We start from the raw sequence: 27,998 nt of genomic DNA, 5'->3' as shown, positions 1-27,998 counted from the left end.
ATATATATATATATATATATATATATATATATATATATATATTATATATATATATATATATATATATATATATATATATATATATATATATATATATATATATATATATATATATATATATATATATATATATATATCTGTGGAAAATGTGGAACGAATTCAATTTACATTATCAATTCCGAATTAATTCGGAACTGATAATGAGGAAATAAGCAAGGTTTATTTATATTTATTTTTTTGCGTGCATATATATAACAATGAGTTCGTCTCTGTTCTTTTCGCACCTTAACGTTACGAATGACTTTGACAGTCACTTTCGTGAAAGGTGAAAAAAGATTAGCAAGTTATTCTGATAGCAAGTGTGAAAAATCGTAAAAATAGTGCAAACTTGTGCGTAAAAATGCGAAATCATCTAGTAAAAATTATTTAAAACTTCTACGCATATATAATCCCGTGAAATCTGGTGCAATCATGAACTGCCACCAGATTTTGAGTGGAGCTTGTAACGCTGGTGATCGTTGTTTTGCAGTCGGATCCGTCGAAGGAGTTCCATTCACTGTATGTTGAGTTGTATTTTTTACCCTCAGGGCTGCTACCGACTACAAATCAAAAAAGATTCCTATCTGCTCAATTCATTCATTCCTTAGAAGCATGAAATTGTTTAAATTAATTTTAGCACGTTAATCTGGCTTTATTCATTCGCAGTCCTAGAAATTAATTGCAATACGTAATTTTCTTCTGCAATTCAGCTTTTCTGGATTATGATCAATAATTGATTTTTTTGTGAAACTGTCATAAAGTTATAACAATATAAAACTAACTACATGGAAATAAAAATTATCTTCGTAGTATTTCCTAAAAATTCTAAAGTATTGATAAAATTCATATGATTGGTAGTCACTTGACTGATAATTTTTTTCTCTTTTTGTCAATGAATACATATAGCAACCAATACATAGACATCGTCTGTGGTGCTGTATTAATATCACACAAAAAAATTTATGAAGGATGCCAAAATCGTCAAGTTAGAAAACTTATTTTATGTTTAACAATGAGCAATGCTGTTCTAATACTTGATGTAAATGGCTTAAATCGCAAATATGTCTATCAAAAACCTTTGTATATTAAATAAACTAGAAAATGATATAGATAAGCATACTGACCGATTTGTGACCAATGATGAATCACATCTTCGCCAACATAATCGCTCATTAATGGCTTCACCAGTAACTGGGATTTACATCAATTACTATGCCAAATGCTTCAAGCAATCAATTGTTAGTCTAACCCTAATCGGAGGCAATATCTTCGCTTTGGCTCTCAGAAATATTATCACTGAAGAAAATAATTCAACAACTGTTGAATACTGGCTGTTCTGGTAACAGATATTTGAAGAGACAACATATTTCTCTCTAGCTAATGGTTTTAATATATGAGATGTACGTTGGAGCTGATGTGATTACCATTATTTTACAATTATAAAATTCTACATCTGAATTTCAATAATGCAACATCGTATTGGATTATTTCAACATATGTTTTCAATAAAGAAGCTTGACATTTGCAGTTTGGAAAAATAAAAATACTGTGATGTAAGTCATTGCTATTCTCGATTTAAAACTGAATTGGTCTGCCCACATTGGCTTCAGGACTAAGGGAGCTTACCTGACTTTCGGCCAATGCGAACGCCGGAAGCTTTTGGAAAAAATAAGAATACTCAAACATAGACACTCATATGCAGTTTTCCTGTCAAAACATTTAGTGTGAGATATAAACCTTTTCATGAGAATTGCTTGTCTGATTGTTGGAACGACAATTTGAAGAACACATAGTTTGTTATACGGACGGTTATCTGTTGGGTGATCGTGCTTGTGCTGGTATTTTTTTGTTGTGAAATCTGATTAAAGCAGTCACTCACTTACTAGGTAGATTCTTTACTGTGTTTCAAGCAGAAATCTACGTGATACTATATAGTGAACAGTCGACGTTTCAGCAGAGAATCGGTAATGTATTGAACGAGTTTATTTTTGTTCTTTTGGGGAAACATGCACACTTGAATCTGAAAATATCAAACAGCCATGCTGTATTTTTTATGCATTATTGCATTATTGTTGTCAGAACCCTGACTGGACATTGCGAACTAGGGTAACGGTACCCTCATTCATCTCAGCTCTACTAGTCATCTCATACACGAACACCATTAGTTAGAGTGAGATCTGTTGTCTCTATTCGATAGATGAATTAAGATGAAATTATGAGCATTCGCTTTAGGTTTACGCGTCTCTATAACAGCAGTATTCAACAATTCGAACCATTTTTTTCTGCGGTATGACTTCTTAGCGTCGAAGGAAAGATATTCTATTCGATTTTCTTACAATTCATTGATTGAAAGTCGATTAATCGGTAAAATAACATGGTAAATCTACTAATGAAATTACTATTGGTACAATAGCACTATATAATTTGACTATAGCATGGCTACTATTCTTATTCGTGTAATTAAAAAAAAAAGAAATAGTCGAAGCAAACATATATCTATTTAAAGCTAAGTTCTTTGATATGTTCAGTATAATCGTCTTATAAACATGACGCGAAGGCAGTTCCATGAACCATTGCATAAGATAGCGCGGTATTTTAATGATATGCCTCAGCAAGTCAGTTTTTGCTTTACGTTCGATTATTAATTCTCTACTAGTATAGTCCATGTCCATATTCGACAGTGACTATGAGCCCACGTACCGACCATGTCGATTGCACGTTTGAAATCAAGTAGAAATATTTAATAGTAGACTTACTATGAGTTGAACCAAAAATTGATGTATTCTATATTAACTGTTAGGAAAATATCATTTTTTAGAGACGAACCAGCCACCGACTGAAAGTCTCTTTAATAGAGAAAACGTCACTAAACTAACTCATTTATTTTTAGTACAGCTCTTAGGAAGTAAGGACTTTTTTCGAAAAATATACATTTTTCAAAGGAGTAGTTTATGAATGAAGATTACGAAATTCTTTGTTAATTAACTGCAGTCTATCCAGCATAATTTTGTTACAGTTTATTTAATAATAGTTTTTGACTTGTAAAAGCCTTGGTATTACATTCCTGTAGTGTAATTTGACCTTCTGTCAACAGACTTCGCAGCCGATTCAGAATGTACAGAACCATTGCATGGCTAGTGCTACGATTCTACTGACACTACGAATCTTTCCAATTCGGGGCATCTTGACGGAAAACTGACTTTGACTGAATTTTTAAGTCAATATCACTTATCGATCGTGATGGACATATTAAACAGACTGAAGTTCTTCCAAAGATGTTTAATTTTCGAAAAATTTCTGAAATGAAACGAGGAAATTAGTTTTGATTAATATGGGATTTCAGTAACTATTTAGTTAGTACAGTTTCAAATTTAGTTGTACATTTTTGTTTATGGCTGTTATCTTAGTAGAAGGACAGTAAAATTCTCACCACCTGAAAAGATTATGTGAATCTACGCAGTGAGATTTTGACGATACATTTCTTACCATACTCTCACAAATTTTATTTGAATGATTACTCACAGGCATATGCTGCAGGATGTAACATTGTTATATTGGCTAGCAATTTCGAGAGGGTTCAGATAATACCCGGCGCCGTTCATAATTACATCCGCATTTCGGCGTTGGACTGCAGTACTGATACGGGTAAGATAGCAGCAGCATACGAGGACAAAGTTTGTATCTTCGAACCGACACCGTTAATTCACAATGACCGATCGTCTGCTCATGGATTAGAGTACAAGTAATGTTCCAAAACTACGAGTCAGTTTGAATGAATTGAATTGAAGAAATTGATTTTTCACAGGTGGGTTCAGACCGGTAGTCTGCAGACTACTTCGCATATTAGTTCATTATCGTGGAATTTAGAAGGAACACGTTTACTGACTGGTGGAACAGTACTTCAGTTGTGGCACGAGCGTATATCTAAAGATGATGATGAACCGACATGTACGTATGAGAAAATGTTATTTAGTGATCAATGAATTAATCGATGATTATTGCAGCTGTTAAGTTCGAAATTGGAGGTGATCGTGATCCAAAAACACCGACAAATGAAGAAGACACGGATGCCACCTGGGATTGTGTCTGGAAGTGTCACACTGCTACCCCCGTTCATCATATGGCGTTTAGTCCAGATGGGACTCTTTTTGCCACATCCGGTAAAAGTGATCGCTTAGTGAAAGTGTGGTACGAGAATAAACACAGTAAGATTATTACTAAGCAAACATTTGTAATGATTGATCAACATTGAAACAAAATTTCAGTTTTGTTCCCAAACAAAAGCTTCGACCAATCGCTTTCGCAGTCGAGCTTCAACGGAATTCCGGATGCCAGCTACGGGTTTGTATATGTCGCACATCCCCGAGCAGTAACCCATCTCTCATGGCGCAAGACAAGCAAATACATGCCTAAGGGATCTGTGTCCAATATGCTAGTAACTTCTTGTCTAGACAATATTTGTCGTATATGGGTAGAAACCGTTCTGCCGGATGATGGATTAGTCAACATGAACCAGTTCGATCCCCTAGCATCGCAGAATCCAAAATTTCGAACTCACCGGCATAAGCACCGGTTCATGCAACGGTTAAAGCATATGAAAACTTGTTTCCATATTAGACGCCATGCTAAACATAACGGCGCTACTGGTTTGAATGGAATGGGTGCCGGTTTCGGTGGACCAGGTGCCAGTACTGGTTTCGGAAACGCGCCTATCCCGACGTTACCATCAACATACAGCGTGCATGATTTCCACTCTTATGGTTACCATGGAACTGGTATGACCCCAGGATTGCATTTCCATTTGGCTGCTTCTATAAATGCTGAGACCGATATACCGTTGGTACCGTCAATGCATACTAACGATCCTTCCACACAGCCCAATTTCATTCTTCATTGGCTCAACAACAAAGAGATGCATTTCTCTCTGCAAGCTGAAGGTATATTGCAAGAAATGACTCGGAAAGTTATTGAGAAAGAAGATCTCTTATCCGGTGCAAATAGTGAAGGACAATCAGAAGTATTGCACGATGAAGATCTGAATGATGAACATCGTAAACGTCCAAAAATGAGACCGACCTTCTCTCAGGAGGAAAGTAACAGCGATGAGAATCCTCCATATCAGCCTAATAGATCACAATCGATTGGGGGCGCTTCGCATGCGGGAATCCCCAGTCATCAGTCATTGTCGAACACAACTTCGATCAACTCGCTCGCCCAAGACGGTAACAATATTCATGTAACCGATTCCCTTGATATGAAAATAGAATGCCTTCTACGAGACTGGCATCATAATCCGGACTTACTGTATTCGATTCACCCGATTGATGGAAGCTATTTGATTTGGGTAGTTGAATGGTTAGACGAATACCATCCAGGATCGTTTCGGCAAGCGCAGGTTTCATTTTCTACAAGGATTCCATCAGCCTTTCCCTTGGGCGATGCAATGTCGATGTCGACCACCGTCGCTTTATACAATACCAGTGGAAACCTTGGGTTCCGTGATATGATAGTGCGTGGGCCAAAGCCGACAAATGGAAACAGCAGTATTGCACCCGACGTAAATAGTGATATTGTTACTTCTTTACCCAGTGTAATGGAAGAAAATGAAGTTAATGAGGACAATGAAACTGAGATCGACGAAGACCAAAAGGAAATGAACAAAAAAACTGGTCAAGACACTGGAAATCATGAGCATTCCTGTGAAGAGCCTGATATTCTTACTGCACCTCCGTCCCCAACAATTTCAATGGTAACGAAGCATTCAAATGGAACACTGAATCTATGGCAACTAACATTCGCTGATAAGAGTAAATTTTCTCAAGTATTGAGCATTGGTCACGCTTCACGAGCTTCAGGTCATAGATTCAGAGTTAACGATATAACATGCCACCCAGTATTGCCTCTATTACTGACAACCTCTCACCATAACATTCCTGACATTCCGAACACGAATACCATCTATCCAGGGAAACAGATGATGAATGATTCAGAGTCAAAATTACACCGTCCGAAAGACGTATGTACGCCATCTGGATTTTGCTCAGAATTAATATTGTGGCGCGTGGATGCGGTTGGTCCATTATCGCAGTCGGGAGGTGTTAATGAGCTTGCAAGAATCAATTCGCCAGAAATTTCTGCGTTCAGTAATGTGGCATGGATTCCTACATTATTACCAAGCACTACGTTGGGGAATTTGAGTAATTCTCCTTCGGCATGTTTCGTGGCAAGTGATGGTGAAAGCCTGCGGGTTTACCAAGCTGTAATCGATGCTAGGACACTGTTGGCTGAGATATCTAGTTCTGAACGTCGTTTCCGTCGAATGGATTCGATGGAATCTTTATCGACAGAGTCTTCGGATCAACTTCCAGGTACACACTCAGCGCTTCATGATAAAATCAAAATAGTCTCACAACAGTCGACGGCACGACCGGGATGTATAATACAGCTAGATGCAATAGACGATGCCACTCACGATTGGCAGAATACTCAGTTGTTGCATGTTTTCCAAGAACAACTGATTACCGGCGAGCGCTCTGAAGAACCAATGATAATAGGAAGCGAAAATAAACAGTTTGGTCTAATGGATGGGCAAATGGGAGCGATGGTAGATTTGCAAAGAAATGCTCAGTTTGAAGAACCATTCTATTTAGTTGTATTAGAACGAACATCTAACGGAACAACAATCCATATGTGGCGTATTGTTATTGCTTCACAACCCACTGCTCCAGAGGAAATGAGCAGTAGTATGATGTATGTTCCAGACAGTAATTTGGTTCAGGACTTAGACGATCCGGAATACATTCACCGGGCTTCGATGGCTGGCATACAGGTTCCAGAGGATGTGAAAGTGCCAATTGATCACAGTCCGCATGTGAATATTTCAACTACCAAAGTCTGTACGCAAGAGTTGCCATTGCCTGACGGAGTTGACGTGATACATGCTGCTCCAGCTGCAGGACATCTGAGTTCGTCATCTATCTATCCAGCCTGTTTTGCTCCATATATATTAGTAACAGCTTGTTCGGATTCAACCGTTCGTTTTTGGAAGTGCAAAGTTACCAAAAATGCAAATGGTAAGGATATAACGAGCCTTAGCTATGAATGGTGTGAATGGGAAATGATAAGAAAAGATCAAGAATCGACGATCGATGTTAATGGACAATTGCTGCATATTAGTGCTGCGTACTCAGGTAGAATCGCCTGCGCATATAAATATGGAAAGTCATTTACCAGACCAACAAAAAGTAGTGACCCAGAGTCACGCTACGTAAATTTATGCGTGGCCATTTATGAATGCGAAAGTACTGGTGGAAGTGAATGGGTTCTGGAGGATACCATTCATTTGAAAAATATTCATTTACCTAGAATCCAAGTGGATCCTCACTTGGACCTGAGTTATTTGTATGACAATAAGACGCTACAGAAAAAACAACGACTGAACCAAATGCTTCAGACGTTATCGCATGATGATAACCGTTCAACTCGAAATGGCGACATTACTCCTGAGGCGCACGGTAAATCGGGTTCAAGTTTACTTGCCGTACCAAGTTTTAGCACTTTACAATCACTAAGAAAAAGTATTACGGAGCATGGCAACACTTGTCCATTGACTCAAAAACACCTTGTACAACTTGACTGGGTCTCCAAGGAGGATGGATCACACATTCTTACCGTAGCCGTTGGAAGTAAGATAATGCTATTCACGCCTGTTTCGAGCGACATCGCTCAATCGAACATGAAAGCAATGAAAGAATCACAATCAACGAATCGTCCGTTGCTTCGAAAAGCAAGTTCCTTAGCGCAACCTCATTTTAACGACGAAATACGATGGATGAAGTTGCGTCAAATCGAACTACGAACAGCAGATAGCTTACCTCCACTCCCGATGCAAATCTCTTGGGTGCGCGATGGCATATTTGTTGCCGGGATGGACTCAGAAATGCATGTCTACTCCCAGTGGAAACCCCAACTTAACACAATCAATCACATGGAGGTTGAAGATTTGTACGATAATCGGTACCTGAAGGATGAAGATTTGCGGACCCTCGCACAGGATAACACACAAAGACGACTGGCGAATGTGTCTTCAATGCCAGTGCTATCACGAGTCAGTTCTATCAACCTTCAAATGCTATCTAACGACGGTAAAAGAAAAAAACCTGGCAGCTACAGTACTGGTCAACTTAACACTGGAAACGAACAACATCAGCCTATTCATGATTACTTGACTGATTACGGTCTATTCGAGGCATCTCGTATTGCTTGTCCTGTATTACCACAGTACCATCCGAAACAATTGATGGAATTGCTCAACTCGGGTAAGATTCGCTGGGTCAAAGCTATTTTAGCTCATCTAGTTCGCTGTATCAGTGGGTCATACACCGTGCGAGGAGGTGGTGACGAAGAGAACCTCAACAGACAGGTATTTATAGATTTACTGAAGCTACCGATAGTAGCAGTGAGTTTGCTCTAGAGGATTACTATATAGCCAAACGTGTGTGGTTTAACCTACATCACCTTTTCCTGGTTTACTTCCTGTTGTGCACATGATTTTCAGTTCTCATGCATTCATTTCTTGCAAGCAAGCTTGTCATCAAGTGATCATTACAGTCACCATCTGTCGAAAGCGTGAAGCTTTAATTGAGTAGCGAATGCGTACAATATCTTTAGTTACTCTTCTAAACCTAAACTTGCTGTTCGTTCTAAAAACCAGTTTTCCTATCACACTAAGCTTATTCTGCGAACAGAATACTGCGCACTTGTGACAATAAAACAGTGCTTGAGAGTAAATATTTTTACCGCTTTATCGTTACCGAAACTATGGATTTTGACGAATCCTAGCTTTCAACGTCTAAAAATCTTTTATTCCCCACAAAAGTTCAGGAAAAGTTCGTTCCAGTTCACGGAAAGCAGCACACGTTTCATATCACAGTGATTCAAAAAGAACATAACTCACAAGTATTCAAATACCTCACTGCCATTTCACCATTCATGTTTCTCTACTTTTTGGCTACGTGTTTACAGCGTGGTTGGTCTAGATCTCGCACACTTTCTGTTAGCTGTCCAGCAGGCACTGTTAGTCCTCTCGAAGCGAGAGGATCAACGACACAGGTGCGGATTAGTTTTAATTTTGCTTCTTTCAGATACTATACAAATCTTTTTGTAAACTCTATTCAGTGAACTTGAAAATTCTTTATTCCTTAAATCTTTTCGCTTTATGGCTTTTTGTCGTCTATCCAATAATGCATGTTTTAGAAACTAATAGAGACTCATTAAAAGCACTAGTTCAATAACACACTTTCAAAGCCAAATTTCCAACATAAATATTCAACCGAACTAGCATTTTAGTCGCAATACATTAGCAGGGACTCAATATTTTGTAGCATGCGCACGAATATTAGTTTTTGGTTATACCCACTATTAATAGGTTACAATAAAAAGCGGTGTTTGATGTTGTTTTAACGTATAATTTATTTTTAACGATACAGAGGTAGGAAGAACAGGAGTTAACAAAACTATACTGCAAATGATCACTTTCAAAAACATATGAACACGATCTCAACATTCACAGATCCCAGAGGAATTGACATTGGATTATGCAGAAATTACATCCATTCCGCCGCTACCGCTATGGACATTATTGGCCGCGGATAAAGAGACAGTTGGCATAACTACCCAGCCAAATGAAGAAGTTAAGGTAAGTTAAGGTCTGATGCAAAAAACGGATGACGATATTTGGGGTGGTAGTCAGTGAAAGTAATTGGACTATAAGTAGATATTAGTAATTAGTAACCCGCGACTTTCATAACTCGGTAGTTGATGACGATAGTTCCAATGTATTCGGCAGAATGCGTATTCCGTATTACGTTGTATCGAATCGAATCTATGGGCACAGTTTTAGTAGCAGAGACTTCAAACTACCGAGCAATATTCGAGTGTTGAGCGAACAAACGAACAGAAAAAGAATTTTAAACAGTGTACATCTTCAAATTGCAATGAGAATCCTAAGCTACATGAACCTATAGCTGTAACTGATGTGTCCATGGACATGAATACCAATGTAATGCTAGTCAGTCTGCCTATCAATGATCTATACAGAAGGTATTCGAATTGAAATGAATCGTTTCTCCTCGTGAATGTGATAATCCAGCACTTGGTGGAATTTATTTTCATTCAGCTCTCTGTACACCGCTCTGTGAAGATTAACAATTGTTGTTGGAGATAGGATGCGTCTTCTGAATGCGGATTTTGTAGTAGACCAAACCATAGGCAACAGTACACGTCTGTAAAATGTTTAGCCATCCTCATTACAAATCCTAACTTGCGAAAAGCTTTTGAAGCGATATAGCTGATGTGTTGCTTGAATGTCAGTTGCTCATCGAGAAAGAGACCAAGGTCTTTAACACACGCCGTTCTGACTATCGGGGATCCTTCCAAAAAGTAATCAAAAAGAAATGGCTCTTTCTTTTTCGAAAACATAATGGTCGAGCATTTGTCAGGATTCAATTTCATACGGTTTACTTTACACCGTTCGGCGAAGCTCAACAACTGTCGTTGTAGAAAACTTGCATCTTCTGGGCTTCGAATGTAATAGTAAATCTTAACGTCACCGACAAACGATAGACGAGGGCCTCTAGAGTAAAGTTGACGTCGTTGAAGTACAGTAAAAATATTAAAGGCTCGAGATGGCTACCATGCGGAATTCCGGACGAAGCGATAAACTCATTGGAAACGTGATCGCCGATTTTCACTGCTAAACGACGATCCATAAGATATGATTGCAGCCATCGAATGATGTCTGAACCGAATCCAAGTCTCTCCAATTTAGCAATTGTTATATTGTGGTTTATTATATCAAAGGCAGAATAGGGATCGGTGTGAATAGCGTCTTTTTGTAAACCTTTTGACATACCATCAGTCGCGTAGCACATGAATGACAATGGGTTGTTGGCTGTGTAGCGCTTAGGCATAAAACCACGTTGAGTGTCGACAATATATTGCTTGCGTTGGTTGAAAATCGGTATCAGAATAACATTTTCAAACAGTTTAGGAACTACGCTAAGCGATGTGATGTCACGATAATTGTCCACGTCTTTTTTGTCACCTTTCTTATATACTGGGAACATAAAAGAAGCCAAGTGAAAGAAAAACTAATAGAAAAGATGAATTTTTGGAAAAAGATACGCTCAGAGACAGGACTCGAACCTGCGTGCATACGCGCTACCATTCCGCCACTCTGATCTTGTTTTAGTCACTCTAAAACACGAAACAGACATAGTAGCAACGTACATCGAACATGGTCTACATCCTGGCCATCACCCAACCGATACCTTACATCCAAACATCTTCTCTGTCCATCAAACACTAGTCCTCTCGCTTTATACCTACTTCTCCGATCAAGCATTGAGTAGGAGAGTGTATTTATAATCGCTTGTTACCTTCTTTAATGGTGCCAGACGCAGGTTCGAGTCCTGTCTCTGAGCGTATCTTTTTCCAAAAATTCATCTTTTCTGTTAGTTTGTTTTTCACTTGGCTTCTCCAATATATATTTCCGCTCAGTCATTGCAAAAACTGAACTTAGTCATGGGGGCTTTACGTCAAACTAAAATTAATAAATCGTTACATAAAAGAAAATTTCCTTAAGTTGGGAAAAACTTTTCTTTAGAGAGTGACATCCGAAATAGTCGACAAAGGGGAATAATAACACCAGTCGAGCATTTTTTTTAAATAGCTGCCGGTAAGTCGTCAGGGCCAGAGGAAATAGTAGACTTCATGATGGGTTCAATTACCAGATCAAAAATAAACCTTAACAATAATCTAGAACTTATTGTTATACGTCATTTCACCAATTTAAGAATCGAACTTAAAAAATACATGATATGATTTTTTAATTAAAAAAATTGATAAATCACGATCAGTCTTTATCGTCACATAAACAATTTTTTTCAACAATTATTGTAATTGAAGTGCTTAAGCTCAAGTTCAACCATTATTGTGATTGAAGTGATGATTTCATGACGTTGTGTGTGTGAGATAATATTGTGTTTGATGTGTGTCCTGCGTCATAAAATAAACCTATTGTATTTACATCAAGTTAAACATATGTTTATTTACGTTTCAATTATACCTTCTTTTCAGGACTACAACGAACTGTTTGAGAGTAATGTGGTTGATGAGTCATTGGACGATTTATTAGAGGAAGAACCTGACATTAGCAGACACAACGATCGACGCTCTTCTCTGCCGGAGAAACACTATCTGTCTCACTTTGGACCAAGACAGGGGCAGTTGCTCTCCCGTTTGCTAACTCATACACATCTACCAGGCCTTTCATCGCTAGATCAGATGCACCTATTGGCTTTGGCCGACACGGTATCTACTTGCAATACTGATTTCGCAGAACGATTTGCCATCGATGCAGCCAAAACTGCAATTGCAAAAGAAAATCTGACTGGTGTTCCGAGCAATGAAAATGTATCAACCGATTCCCTAGACGACTGCGGATTGAGGTTTTTGCTTGCAATGAAGCATTATAATTATTTACTACGTTGTTTACCAATGGCACAGAGACAAACATTTCAAAAACAGGGTGTAGGAACGGCCAATATCGTTTGGGCATTCCATTCGGAAAGTGAAGAAGAACTATTGAATCTGATCCCATCATATGCTAAGGGACAACCTAAATGGCATGTTTTGAAGGAACTCGGTGTTGGTTGGTGGTTGAGAAATAATAACCTTCTACGACAATGCATTGAACGTTTGGCGAAAGCTTCGTTTCAGGCAAATCAAGAACCTTTGGATGCTGCTCTTTATTATATTGCTATGAAGAAAAAGTCTGTAGTGTGGGGTTTGTTCAGATCCAAAAGGGATGAAAAAATGACGTCGTTTTTTGCAAATAACTTTAATGAAGATCGATGGAGAAAAGCGGCCTTGAAGAATGCATTTGCGTTACTAGGAAAACAAAGATTTGAACACGCTGTAGCATTTTTCTTGCTTGCAAATTCGTTGAATGATGCTTTAGAAGTTTGTTTAACGAAACTTCAGGATCTTCAATTGGCACTTGTAATTACTCGTCTGTATGAAGGTGAACATGATGCCACACCTCCGAGCTTCAAGAGGCTATTGTTTGAAGAAGTTTTGGGGTGCGATAAGAACGGTGACAATCAAGACCTCAGTAGGGCCCATCCCGATCCATTTCTGCGGTCGATGGCTTTATGGATCCTCAAAGATTACTCTGGCAGTCTAAGTACACTGTTGAATAGTAACATTGGATGTATGCATCCATTGTTTGATGACGAGAATGCTATGTTTCACGGCGAGGGTTCGCATGCTACCAATCCGAACGTTTTTAATTTCTATGTTTATCTAAGGACGCATCCACTGCTTATTCGGCAGCATATTGCTTCGTCAGCTCAGGATAAGAAACGAGCCCAAGTGGTCTTGGCAGGGTTTAGCTATGGTAGTGAAATAACATCTGCAACTAAGCCAAGTCTTGCTACCGACAAACAGATTCAGCTAGAAGACTCTATTACACCACTCGAGCGGCAGTTGTATTTCACCACAGCACATGCACACTTCAAGGCAGGATGCCCAGCACTAGCCCTGGATGTTTTAAGTAAATTACCATCAAAAGTCATTGACCAGGATTCAACTAGTCAACTACAGAGTCCAAGTGAAGCAAAACCACAATGTAACTCAATAGCTACGGGCATTTTAGATTGGAGCAGAAGTAGCCAAGGAGATTCTGGCAAAGAAACAGCCAATTCCATTGATTGGGGCGCTCCTGCCTCATCAACTGCGGTGGATTGGAGTACAGCGGGTTCAGGAGGTTTTGATTGGGGTGCTCCAGTTATGTCTCAACTTTCAAATGGTCCAGATGAGTTCAAACTGGAATGGGACGATGAGGATAAGAACGAAGAAGAGGATGACGAAAGTGATGAAGGTATTCAGTTGAAAAAACCAGACTCTGAAGAAACAAGTGCCGTGCAGGACGAAAATCAAAACAATACTAAAGGAAACTTTGACATAATGGCCCAACAGTTGAAATTTATTGCGTGCCTGAAAATATTAATGGAAGAACTGTCAACATTGGCCACTGGCTTCGAAGTTGACGGAGGTCAACTACGGTATCAGTTGTACGTCTGGTTGGAACGAGAGGTCGAGGCACTGAAACAGCTTTGTAATTACAGTAGTGGTGATGCGGACAACACTGCGATTGAAGACAATACCAATGCCGACGCCATTGAACGAGATACTCCAGTGCTTGCAAACAAATTTCCACACGAAAAACCAACCCTACATGAGATTTTGATTCAGGAGAAGCAAGATTTTGAAGCCAAAGTTCAAAGAGCTGCGAGAAGAAAGCGTTGGTTGAAGACAAATGAAACCCTTTTAAGAACGTTACTCAGTTACTGTTCCTTGCATGGAGCGAGCGGTGGAGGGCTTGCATCAGTTAGGATGGAACTCGTCCTCTTACTTCAGGAGCTTCAGCAAGAGAAGACACAGCAGCAATTGCTCAGTCCATTGCCATTCCCAACCACACTTCCACTGTTGAGTGCGTGTGTAGCCGGTAATAAGACAGTTATTGCCGATCCCCTACGGTACTTACAGTCTCATACACATGACATGCTACAAACTATGGTTGACATGCGAAGTCCACCTCATGCCCATCGTACTGCTTTTCCAAACGGAATTTTTGTGCTGCGGGACCTTGGGGTGGCTTTATCCGCGTGTATCTATCAGTCACTGTGTGATTCAGAATCATTCAGTGTAAAACAATCGACCGCATCTGAAGGATGTCACAGTCCAGGTATGGAGACCATAGCTAAACTCAACGCCAGCTGTCAGAGTACCCATCTAATGGCTAATGCCACAGCACACCAGAGACGCAGAAAGTACTCGACCGACGAACCGCTAGCTGTAAGCACTCCTCCTTCAAAATGGCCAGGTGTAACCAATCTCCGGGCGCTTCTAGCACGTGAAAAAGACGAAGACACACCTCGGTTAAATGTGCTGCTGTGTGAATCTTTCGTTGCAACGTATATGGCATTATTTGTCTACGCACTGACGACCTGTGATTGCCACATTCTGTTCCGATTAGCTGGTCAGAACTTTACTGATTACACATGGTCTACGCTGTACGGTGGAGGTGTGAAGAAGCTTCTCCGTAAAGCCACGTCCCATGTACAGGCTGCTCAGCAGGTGATACAAGCACAGGTTCAACAAGAAAGCCTTGACAGTCCCACGGCGGACGGAAGCGTCTGGGGTGCGGTTACTTCACTAACGAAACAACGGGTGAAGCTAAATATGAAGCTACTTGGCCATTTCGGTGGACCGCAGGGTCCAGCGAACATGAAGGAGGATAAGCCAACATACCGCGAGCAGTTCGTTCCGCCCGAGATGTCAATGGTGGCGTATTTTCTCACCAAACCGGTGCCAAAGGGTGCGTTATCTTTAATGTGAATATTTGATGATTAATTTAAAAAAATTATAGGAGACCCAGACGAGGATGATTATGATTCAGCTGACTCGGCGGTATCGGATTTGGACGACGAAGAAGACGACGAGGACGTTTTCAATGACCCATTGAATAATGATCCGAAATCACATCAAGCATCTGCTGCTGTTAGAAAGCATCGTAGGGAAAATACGGAGCACTCCAATCCCAATTCATACTCCTGGTGTGTCCTGCGACTGGCTCTCATCAGAGTTGCTCAAAGCCAATTGCAAGCATTCATCAATATAGCGGGAATTGAAATGCAAGGTAAAATATCAAATCTAATAGAATCGAGTTAGTTTCCATGACTAATCCCGTTTACAGAGCTGCCAGTATCTAGTCCACTGGTTCATGCTGTTCTTCGGATTCTGTCATCTTGGCAAGAGTTACTTCGGGAAGAATTGGAAAACCGTGGTCCTGCGTCAGTTGATTACATTCCAGGTACGCTCGAAATTCCCGAAACATTTACTTTTCTATTAATAGTTTACGTATTGCAGGCTGTTTTGTAGAATCCGAAGCAAAAGGCCCCGCCATTCTCAAGTACCGTTCGTTGTTGGAGAAATCAAACACCCCATTTTCCCCCTGTCTTTCATCCGCTGCACCTTCTCGGCGTCTGTGGAACTATTTGGTACGTAACGAATTGGTGCAGGATATTTTCATCCGAGCTGTATTTGGGAAGAAGAAAACTCCACAACATCAAACCGACGGAGCACTAGGATCGATAACGAACTCGGTCAATGACTCTGGTACTCCTATTGGAAACGAATCAGCATCTGCCGCTATTAATGGAGCTCACAATAGCGTTCAAAACATTCCAGAACCCGTTCGAATTATCCACAAAGATCAAGAACAAATTTCAGCATTCTGTTTAAATCTTGTAAATTCGGGTCTTTTGGCACTAGCCACACCAAGGGAAGTACAAGAGATGGACATTTCTCTACTACTAGAGGCCCCCCATTGGATGGAAGACGAATGTGAGATGGATATCATGAACTTAACAAAAGACATCGAAACCCTGCCATCGAGTAACTTCTTGGTGATACAGACAACAAACGACAAGTATTTTAACAATTTTCCTTACTCTGCCAGGAAAATTAGAATGAGTTTACCTTTCAGGCATCTAATAAATTCTAACCTCAATGCGGCACAAAGCTTTGGAACACCAGCTAGCCCACAGCCTGGTATTGCTGGACAATCGGGACGTGGAGCTTCTGTGGTAAGTGTTGTTTAAACCGATATATTCTTGCGGGTTGAAAAGTTTACTGGTTTTTGCTATAATTTGAAATACACTGCATTATCCTACATTATGCGATTTTCGGCATATTGTGCTATTTTTCAACAGAAAAAATCTAAAGGAAGAAAGAGCATTTGATGTAATATAAAACGAATTCATCTAATATCAAAGATGACTAAGACGAAAAATTGAAAAAAAATTGAATTCGTTTTTTCTCAAAATCAACTAAATGTTACTTAGCATAGTAAACACCGATTAAGGACACAACTTGACATCTTTCTATACGACACCATTTCTCACAACACAACTAATTCACACATAATTTCTAACAATCATCCTTTAGTTTTGTTAATCCATAACCTCACCTACTTTTTACAGTCCTATTTATTCTAATTAATTCTTCCTTCCAGTTAAGAAGGGATCCAATCAGTATGTTAGCCAGAATCAACATTCATTCCTTCAGCGCTAATATTTCGTATACGATTGCATGGTTTTATGTTCTCTAGGCTACTTAAGAAATGTTTAAAGTTAAATAACAATCAGCTTCCAAATAACTTATTTATCAAAAAGTTGTAATTTATTCCGTCTAGCAAAAGATATCTATGTTGAGAATTATGATATGCGATTGCTTAGTTAAACTTTTTCACAGTTTTTCATTTCACTATACTAGCTATATTTGTCGGTCTTTTTCCAATCTGGTTTTCCCATTAGATACTGGTTAAAACCTAAGCGAATTTTTTGTCCATGAAAGTAAAGTTTATTGTTCTATAAACGAAAAAAATACTGGCAATGTTTCAGTAACTGTCCCATTAAACGGCGTCATCTGTACTGCAACTGTTTGGTTTCTCGCAACCTGCGCAAATTTAATTCGTAGCCCACTGAATCATCAAGCTTCGGAAATATTAAAACTGATAATAATAAACAAATTTAAGCGTACTGTGGAATTCAAACCAATGCACACACTCGCTTGTATAGTCTCAATAATTCATGATCTCTAAAAATGTCTAATGCCACTCTATCATCTGCTTCTTCTTATGTGTGTGTTCTAATTGTATGTGTGATTCGTTTCCTCATTTTAACCAAACTCACTATCATCAGATTAAAGGAGCGACGTTCCCCGGAAGTCAATGTCCGCGCTTCTGCAAACTAGTCATTGAGCGTTCAAAGCACTTACTGAAACCGGTACTGTTTCCCCATTTCCTCTAGTTGGATTTCTATATCGTTTTCGTTATTAATCATCACTGTAATTAATTAAAAGAATTTGTTGTTATATGATCATCATCATTGAACTCATTCGTATAGATTCTTAGGGCCTTCTTCAATCCTCAATAAACGTGAGCTGGTAATGTTCAAAACTTTTCAATATGTTTTCTACTCTAACGCGCCATATAGGATAATAATATTCTCATTGAATTTTTCCTCAAAACCTGCAATACATTTTTTATTCTTCAGTATTTTGGATTTTATGTTTGAGAAAGTATAATAATTCATTAAACGCAAAGTATAGAAAGTAATCCCAAAAGCACAACTCTGTTTTGTTCATGCTCACTTTTTACGAGGAATCTGAAAAAGCACTTATGTCGTTATGTAAATATATCCTTTTAATCGTGACGTTTTTTTTTTCGCTGCATTTCACTTAAGTAAAAATCAACTACACAGCTTTATAAGATGAAGGTTTTAAATCAGACTGAACGCAGGTGTTGATGATTTTTACTAAAATATCATAAATTTCATTATAAGTAGTTAGGTTTGAATTTATTCACAGTATAATCAAGGGGGTCTTTTGCGACATTGTCATTATTGTTCTGGGTGTTTCAGAATGTATAACCGCAATTAAAAATGATCAGCTCGTTTTGAAAATTTTCTTTTCTATCTACTGCATTTTGTACATTTAGTTGATCATTATTTCTGAAACAAAGCGCAACTTTTTGAGCAATAATTAAAGACTAAGTGTAACATTTCAGTTATACATTTTGGAACACGCTGTTTCAATCGCTGTTAGTACCTCTTAGATAAGTCGTAAAATATCTTTCTGGTTCATTATAGTCGATATTTAGTTTAGTACACCTCAATTCTGAAATTTTACTAATATTTCTATTGTTTTTAACATGAAGGTGTTAAAGCATAAGGTCGACAATATCAAACGCATGAGTGCTCACCCGCTGATGCCACTTTACCTGACTGGTGGTCAGGACGGTTCGGTACAAATGTGGGAATGGGGACACCAACAGGTAGTCTGCACACCACGCCCTCCTGGAACGTTTGCCAAAGTCACCAGATGTCGTTTCTCGCAGCATGGCAACAAATTCGGTATTGCTGATGGAGATGGTAACCTGAGTCTGTGGCAGGTTGGATTAGCTAGTCAAAGCAATAGACCTTTCTTTGTGCGTATATAGTGTATAGTGTGTTAGTTTCATTTGATTTTCAATATTTAATTTTGTAGACTTATCAATGCCATAATAAGGGAATAACAGATTTCGTTTTCCTCGGTTCCTGCAGTCTGGTAGCAACTGGTAGGTTTTATTCTGCATTATACAAAATGATATGAATCTTACTTACTTTATTCTACAAAGCTGGACACAGTTCAGAAAGTAAAAATGTAGCAATATGGGATACGCTGTTGCCCCAAAAAAAGGCACTAGTATCAGGTAAGTTATATGTATTAGTATTGATAAAACAGTGCCAATATCCAAAAATAACCCAAAAAATTGGAATATTTAATATATATCTTATATCGCGTTAGTAATACACCTTTTGAGAAGTTTTTCACTAAACGTATATTATCACGAATCAACAGCTTTCACTTGTCACGATCAAGGAGCATCTAGTCTGGCATATGCGCCACAACATCAACTGCTAATATCGGCCGGCAAGAAAGGCGATGTATGTATATTCGATGTTCGACAACGTGTTTTAAGACACCGATTCCAGGTTTGCTTGAGTTTTTTCTTCTTTTTGTGAGCAAATGTAGGAAAGTTACTAATTTTTTTCAGGCTCACGAAAACCCAATTAAATGTCTAGCAATTGATCCTCATGAGGAACATTTCGTTACTGGATCAGCAGATGGTGATATAAAGGTAAGTTGAAAAAATGGGTTATTTTATTTCAGAAAATTGAATTAGAAATGATGTTTTATCCCAATGAAGGGTAAGTGGCTATTTGAGATGTTTTTATCGATAGTTTGATTAGAGCTGTATACAGCTCTGATCGATTTAAAACCAGTATTGGATTAACGATTTAAAAAATTTTAAGTGGTTAAACCCAAAGTCGCAAAACAATGACTGACGACAGCCAGAGAAATCAACGGACGATTGTGAATATATTTTCCTACTCAGTACTTGAGTGGAAAGTAGGGAAATAACGAGAAGACAGGTGTGTGTGTGTGTGTGTGTGTGTGTTTGTATGTGATGAATAAAGAAGTTACTTGGATATAAGATGCCTTATTCGAGGGAAAGTAACGGTTGTACAGAGCACAAAGTCAGAATAACATTTATATTATAAGCAAAGAAATTTTAACGGGTTCCAATTGTATTTACATTACAAAATAGTATGAATTTTCTTCGACTATTAAATTCTCTTTTCCGAAATAAGAAATTTATGAATATGAATCTCAGTATCCGACAGAAATTCATTTTCGTAATCATACACTGTGTGCATCCAAATGGTATGAACATAGTTCAACATTTTGTTGACAACAACGGCATCACAACAAAAACGTTGGCATCAGGAACCAGCATTCATAGCAGGGAGTAGGTATACTCATTATCATGATTTCTCTGTTTATATCCTAATTTCTAGCGTACTGACTTCTATAGCTGCGACTTAAAAAACTAAACGAAAATTACCACTCTTGGTACTTTCTTTCCTCGCACCGTAACTTCCAGGTTGTTCATTTCTGTAAGGTTCCTGTTCAACTTCTTTCTTGATTAGATCCACCTTAGTCAGTGGGAGTGTCTAAAGGCACATTTGTTTGTTTAATATTTCGAAGACACATCCATTTTCTAGATAAAATTTCAATTGAACTCAATGGGTTTCCTGTTTAAAGTAGTTTCCCTTTCTCAACGAAATCGTTTTGTGTTTGAATCCTTCCGATTGTGTCTTTTAGATTTTCCCTATTTTAATACTTAAAAACCTGTTTCAATCCACTTAGTGGTGTAATGATGTCTTGTCCATGAACTAGTCTAACCTACAGAATGAAACAGTACTCAGGTCGGTTAGGCCATCTCAGAGGAAACGAAAAGAGGTACTTCCGAAACCGGAATCTGGGAACAGATATAACCGAAGTTGGTTCGAGAAAAGTGACTGGGATCTATTTTTGAGTCTATGGCTACAATCTTCGGTCGTTCATCAAAAACCCAAGAACAAGGAAAACCAAATTAATGTTTGTCCGTCTACTGACAATGACTACCGATTGGAATAGTTTTGAGGCAAGTTTAGAAATTATTTTACTTTTTATTTCCGATGCTTCCGGAATCAGAAACCATGAACCAGCATAGCCGCTATCCGGTTGTTTGGTTGTCTATTGACAATGGTTACCGATTGGAATAGTTTCGAGGCAAGTTAAGAATTTTTTTCACGTGTTTCGTTTCGCCGCTTCAAGTGACGGTATCCAATTTTAAACACACTTCACCATATAATTCCGGAAGCGGAAGTCGGATCCGGATGAAATTTGGAAGTTTTGTATGGGACCATGAGACCTTTAAGTTTGTTGACATCAGTCACACCATCTCTGAGAAAAGTGAGGAAGTATTTTGGAATAAGAATTTATTCACTAATCACACTGTAACTCCGGAACCGAAAGTCGGATTAAAATAAAATTCAGGAATTTCGTATAGGACAATTGTACCTTTTATTTGAATCTAAGGTGTGAGGATCGGTTCAACCGTCTCTGAGAAAAGTAAGTGGACCTTTTTTCATTTTTTTTTGTACATATCCCCTGTAATTCCGGAACCGCAAATCGGATCCGAATAATATTCATGAACCTTGTGTGGGGTTACAAGACCTTTCATTTAAATCCTAGTTCATGAAAATCGGCTCAGCCATCTCCGAGAAAAATGAGTGCAAAAAAAATGTTACATACACACACACACACACACACAGAGAGAGATTTTTGCGTATTCGACGAACTGAGTCGAATGGTATCGGTTCAAAAATCAGTTTTAACAGTGATTGCATAACCTTCCTGTATGAAAAAGGCAAAAAGAGGAAAGAAATTCTCTAATTAGTTCATTTACAGTTTAATGTGTTTTTATAACGGTTTTAAAAAAGCGGTTTTCGGAATGTCGCACTAGATATAAAATACGTCTCGTTTGGTGAAAGTTCAAGCACAGATCAGCGTTGTCAGGTCGTTTTCCCAAAAACCTGTATCCGGCACAAAAAATTATCGGTAGCGTATCGGTATCCGAATCTCTGCTACATAAGTACCAGGAAAATTTTACTGGAGCTCAGTTCAGTGAACAAAAAATAGTCTTACGACAACCTTTTCTCATGCCTGTTCCAACTAAAACAAAAAATCGGTATTTATCTGTATGATCAGTGAATTATCGGTATTTTTGGAGCAACGTACCCCTGGCAACGTCGGCACAGATTTTGGCTCTTTCTGATCATTTATTCAGATCTCTTTTTGTTTATGTGTAGTGTTACACACTAAATTCAAACCTTTAATATTAACGTAGTTTTACACTGAACGAAATCAGAATGCTGATACAACACACTTCAGTAAATTTTCGAACAAGGGCAATTCCATGGGCTTCCCCGTAGTGCTAATGTTTTGCTTTAAGTGCTTGCTACTCGCTTTATGTGTGCGCTGATTTCACCTAATTATTTTACCTTCTTTATAGAAACGTAGTAGAATTGCTGGAATAACCGACTTTCGAACAAAGCCTCGGAGATCCATAGTGTTATATCCCGATTAACATATTATATTTGAACTATTTCTCTTTTTGTTACTTGTTAGAAAATTTTGTTATTTTCACTACAAACGAAACCAGACTTATATCAGAACTTGTTAAGAAAACTCCTTTTTGTTATACATCTGTTTCCACTTGCTGATCGGGATACCATTCGACTCAGCTCGACGAGTTTGTAAAAATATCCGTGTGGCTGTCGCTGTGGCTTATTTTAAAGCTACTATAAGGTCATTGATCAACTTCGAAGTTCAAATTGATGACACTTCTGGTTCTAAAAATATAATGGTATAAGAGACGCACTTTTTTCTTACTTTTCTTCGAGATGACCTGAGCAGATTTCAATAAGCTTAGGTTCATTTGAAAGTTTCTATTGAATTATTGATCAATTTCAAATACATAATTGCGGTCATTCCGGATATATAATTTTAGAAGTGACGTAAACGACATAACGCCTTTTTCCGATAGCTGATCCGATTTCAAAAAGCTTAGACTCGATTGAGAGATACTATTGTGTCGTGGATCATGTTCGAAAATCAAATGACTGTCTTTTCTGGTTCCGGAGATATAATTATATAAGTGACTAGCTGACCCGTCGAACTTCGTCTCGCCCAAAAATCATTTGTTCGAATTTATGTTTTCGGATAACAGAATTGTCGACTAAGTGGTTAACGTTTCTCTCCATTATTTTTTTGATTAACCTACAATCAACAGAATTCGACACACATTTGCTTCAGCCCAAAACAGAAATATTACCAAAAATTAATGTGAAAATGTGAAATACTTCTGTTAAACAAAAATTGAGCAAAGGTACAGATTATCATCAAAGCACTGAACAGAGATCTCTCTCTAATGGCTTCGACATAAAGGATATAAGGTGCCACGTTTTCTCTTCCAGATGTGATTCTTGCTTTCGGTAATCGATGAAAAAGCTCACTAATCAGAGTTTTGTACTGACAAACGTAACAATATGTTAAAAAGTTTATTTTCTAGAGTTCTTCATTTGGTAGAGTATGATATATTTACAATTTGTGTTTAGTCAAAGTAACCAAAATTACAAAGTATTCTGAACAGTCCGTTTTTAGGGAATTACTCATACTTGAATTCACCCAACACAACAGAACTAACTTTGAACAGTTCCTTGTAAAGCTTTTAAGTAGCGATAAAGTTTTCTCAGAAATGCGTTCAAGTTGCCAAAAAGTGCCACGCGTACTCAATAGCTCTATTAAAGTGGATATTTTTCAGGTACTGTGGAACTTTTTGTTGCTTGGTGAGACGACGCTCAAATTTTAATTTGATATTGATCTTACAAATTAGAACATTCTTCACAGAATAATGCATAGGAAATGTCAGTCTCAATCCATTATGGTAATCCTCTTGGACATTGATCTAATCAGCAAAATTCAAGGAAAATCTCTTAGTTTGACCTTAGCGCTTCCACAGCATAATCTTTTCATTGATTAATTCAAAAATTTTCAGATTTGTTAAACTTACACTCACAATGACCAATATTATTCATCTGACTCCATTACACACTATCCATAAACTGGTGAACGATATCAGAACTTTTTCTCCTGCCTGTTAATAGAACAGTATACATTCCGCCAGTCATTTATTCGTTTTCGTTTGTTTGAAGCTAGTTTCGAACCTAGTTTCAACATTGTTGAACTAAAAATCGAATCCGTTTCGAACCTGGTTTTTTATATTAGGTTTGTTCAGATCCTCGTTGCTAAGTACGAAACGAACACAGTTTCGTTAAAAAGTGTGATGAAACTACCCTGGGTCAGTTTTAGTTTTCTCAAGCGAAAACGATATTAGTAATCAATAATGTTGATACCCAATTAAGCACGTGGCTTGGAATGACGAATCACATAAATCAAATATGGATGTGAAAACTTCACACAAAACAACTCGTTGCGCGCCAAATGATTCTTTCAACGATCTAGTATTCCTTTCTTATGCCCCGTTTATACTTCTGCTGGCTGCCAGCATGCTGGTGTCAGTGTACTACCCTCTTAGGAAAAAACGTTCAACGGTGGTCCTTCGTTGGTCTAATACTTTGGATCATTGGACCACAGTTGAACGTTTTTTCCTAAGAGGGCAGTACACTGACACCAGCATGCTGGCAGCCAGCAGAAGTGTAAACGGGGCATTAGACGGCTTATGCAACTCGTTATGCGCCAAACACCAATCGTAGATCTAGCTATCATTGACGATTTTTTCAACGGAAAATTCCATTGTCCATACAAAACAATTTTATGGATTTTTCACACTTTTCCGGAGTTTTCCTATTTTTTTTATGTACGAACCCGGTGGGGGTAAAAACTGCTCAAACAAAAAAAAGAATCATGTAAATCCGTCTATCCGTTCTTACGTGATGCGATTACAAAGAATGACCTCTGCATTTTTATATATATATATATATATATATATATATATATATATATATATATATATATATATATATATATATATATATATATATATATATATATATATATATATATATATATATATATATATATATATATATATATATATATATATATATATATATATATATATATATATATATATATATATATATATATATATATATATATATATATATATATATATATATATATATATATATATATATATATATATATATATATATATATATATATATATATATATATATATATATATTCGTATTCGAAAAATTGAGCGGTAATGGGTTTTGTCGTTTACATCTTCTATCTATATATATATATATATATATATATATATATATATATATATATATATATATATATATATATATATATATATATATATATATATATATATATATATATATATATATATATATATATATATATATATATATATATATATATATATATATATATATATATATATATATATATATATATATATATATATATATATATATATATATATATATATATATATATATATATATATATATATATATATATATATATATATATATATATATATATATATATATATATATATATATATATATATATATATATATATATATATATATATATATAGATAGAAGATGTAAACGACAAAACCCATTACCGCTCAATTTTTCGAATATGTATGAACCGATTTCAATGGTTTTAGACTCGTTCGAGAGTAATATTGTATTGTGGATTAATTTCTAAGATCATATAGCTGACACTTCATGCTTGGGAGATATAATCGTACAAGTGATGAAATCGAAAAAATAATTTTTTGTACCCTTACAATTATTTCAGAAAGTCAACCATGATCAAGTTCGAATGAATTATTGCTGATAGTTTCGGAAGCAAGCTTTTTTGAACTATTCGAATCAGTCTGAATTATCAAAAAATGAGCCCAAATTCGTGTCAGAAATTATTTTAATAGAAAAAGGCAAACCATGTCTTAATTTCAATATGTTAATGACAAGAGAAAGATATTATCACGTCACTAGGCGGATTAACAATAGGTTTTTTGTATGTGAGATGTATACTGTAGCTGAGATGAATGGGGAAACTGTCATTCTATTTGTTTTAGGCGAAATGGACCGAAGCAGGGTGTTAGCCGCCCAACTGATACATCAAAGAAAAAAAGTATTTGCTTTAATTCTTGTGGTTCGCGCAGAAATTCCCAAATCAATTGAAGGAATCTTCCTTCTGAAGATTTTACACGACTTTGACTCACCCCTCTTACTTACAAATCAGATGGGTTCAAGCATGTATAGCGAGATGCAATAGTATCTCTATCTATGGATTGGATATTATGGTTGCACGTGTAGTGACTGCAAGTGTCTCTGCTTACAGTTCTGCCCAACCCAACAACTGGCCAGTCCTTGTACTGATTATAGCATGACTCCACATCACATAGATACCTTTATGTGAAGAGAATCATATACGTAAATTCTACTGTAGAAAAAATGTAACTCACTAATTTTTTTTTATAGATTAATTCAAATACGAATGGTACAATGAATTAATTTGCATCTATTTACAGGTATGGGGTTTGACGGTCCATACGTTGCTGTACAGTTTTATGGGTGAACATGCTCGCAGCAGTTTTTTCAAACACATCGGCCAGGGTGTGACGCAACTACAAATAGACTCGTGCGGTCGATTGTTTTCCTGTGGCGCCGACGGATCTATGAAAGTACGACAACTTCCAGATCGGGAGTCAATCATCCATTCGCTGTATTAAGAATGTTTAGTCCACTTCAAACGTCGTAATCGATAGGATAAATTATATTCTGTCAAACTATGGTCGAGCTGGATATGAATACAGGACGTTGGGAGGGAAATACGGAGAATATGTGTCTACATTTTAGGAAATTGAAAAAGTCCCCTGTAAGTAAGTGTTATCATAATCGTAATCAAAAATATTGAAACAAAATCACACCTACACGTAACATCAAATATTGATAGATTTTACCCTCGGAAGTATATAGAAAACGTTAGGAGCATACACTAAACTACACATTTTCAACATTTGAATTCTTATCACAATACAAATAAAAACATACAACTTTTGAACAAACCTCACATTTAATGTTTCCTATCAAGTACTACTGAAAGCTCTAACAATGAAACATCATCTAAAATCAGATGAAAAATTCTTACTGCAGACAATACCCATGTTTAGACGTATTATCTTTAAAAAATCAAAGTAAATACCAAAAAGTGCGTGAAGATATCAACATAATCGTACCCCAAAAAAGATAGGTGAACTATAAGGTTATGAAATGATCCAAAAAAAAAAAAAAACTAACGAAAATAATAGATAGAAGATAAACTGTAAAAACAAGTTTACCTTTAATACTAAACAAGAAAAATGATGGTTTAAACTCATACTACTGTAGTTTACATATTGCTTTAAAATGAATATCGTTCGTATTGTGTGCGAGTTTGATTTATTCCTGTTGAAATCTATACCCGTCTTTGCTCTTGCCTCCGTCATGATAATCATTTATGGTTATAACCGAAATAAGGTTCCCAGAAGAAAGCAAAACGAGTTATTGTTATACTGTTGTTGGTTTTTACGAATCAAACGAAAAATCGAATAATAAATGAAAGCAGAACCTTTGAATATAGATCGAACCTTAACACCTTACAAATCTGTGGCCGTTCGAAAAATTATAGCAACAATATTCGTTACGTGAAATCCACCTATTTACAATAATCGTTACAAACAAAACAGTAAATATTAACGAAAGCGTCATCTATTAAATAACCATATGGTATATAAAAAGAATGCAACAAATGAAAGCTAGGGAAAATTTTATTTATTTATGAATAAATGTTTATCGTTGAAA

The 27,998-nt window shown here is 37.1% G+C and overlaps 1 protein-coding gene across 4 annotated transcripts; it reads left to right on the top strand.

Annotated features, from left to right (window-relative positions):
• The first annotated feature begins 304 nt into the window (after positions 1–304).
• Positions 305–27,998, top strand: LOC131435389 (dmX-like protein 2). Of its 4 annotated transcripts, XM_058603214.1 has the most exons (19): positions 305–558; positions 3,564–3,781; positions 3,845–3,987; positions 4,044–4,244; positions 4,305–8,461; positions 9,064–9,150; positions 9,611–9,736; positions 12,178–15,481; positions 15,533–15,802; positions 15,860–15,976; positions 16,033–16,594; positions 16,652–16,751; positions 17,868–17,951; positions 18,884–19,153; positions 19,213–19,282; positions 19,343–19,417; positions 19,567–19,700; positions 19,763–19,846; positions 26,687–27,998. In XM_058603214.1, the coding sequence occupies exons 1-19, from the start codon at positions 472–474 to the stop codon at positions 26,885–26,887; spliced, it is 10,290 nt and encodes a 3,429-aa protein (XP_058459197.1). In that variant the 5' UTR covers positions 305–471; the 3' UTR covers positions 26,888–27,998. The 4 variants fall into 4 exon arrangements, with proteins under 4 accessions (XP_058459197.1, XP_058459200.1, XP_058459199.1 ...); XM_058603217.1 differs by lacking the exon at positions 9,064–9,150; XM_058603216.1 differs by lacking the exon at positions 17,868–17,951.

Source organism: Malaya genurostris, chromosome 3, assembly GCF_030247185.1.
Source record: "Malaya genurostris strain Urasoe2022 chromosome 3, Malgen_1.1, whole genome shotgun sequence".
Classification (NCBI taxonomy): domain Eukaryota; kingdom Metazoa; phylum Arthropoda; class Insecta; order Diptera; family Culicidae; genus Malaya; species Malaya genurostris.
The sequence above is the reverse complement of the archived record's forward strand: the minus strand, read 5'-3'. Positions and strand labels throughout refer to the sequence as shown.

Coding starts and splice junctions, on each gene's coding strand:
- LOC131435389 (XM_058603214.1), top strand. CDS start 472: ATGAACTGCCACCAGATTTTGAGTGGAGCTTGTAACGCTGGTGATCGT. Junction 3,988..4,043: donor AGATGATGATGAACCGACAT/GTACGTATGAGA, acceptor TGATTATTGCAG/CTGTTAAGTTCGAAATTGGA. Junction 9,737..12,177: donor AGCCAAATGAAGAAGTTAAG/GTAAGTTAAGGT, acceptor CCTTCTTTTCAG/GACTACAACGAACTGTTTGA.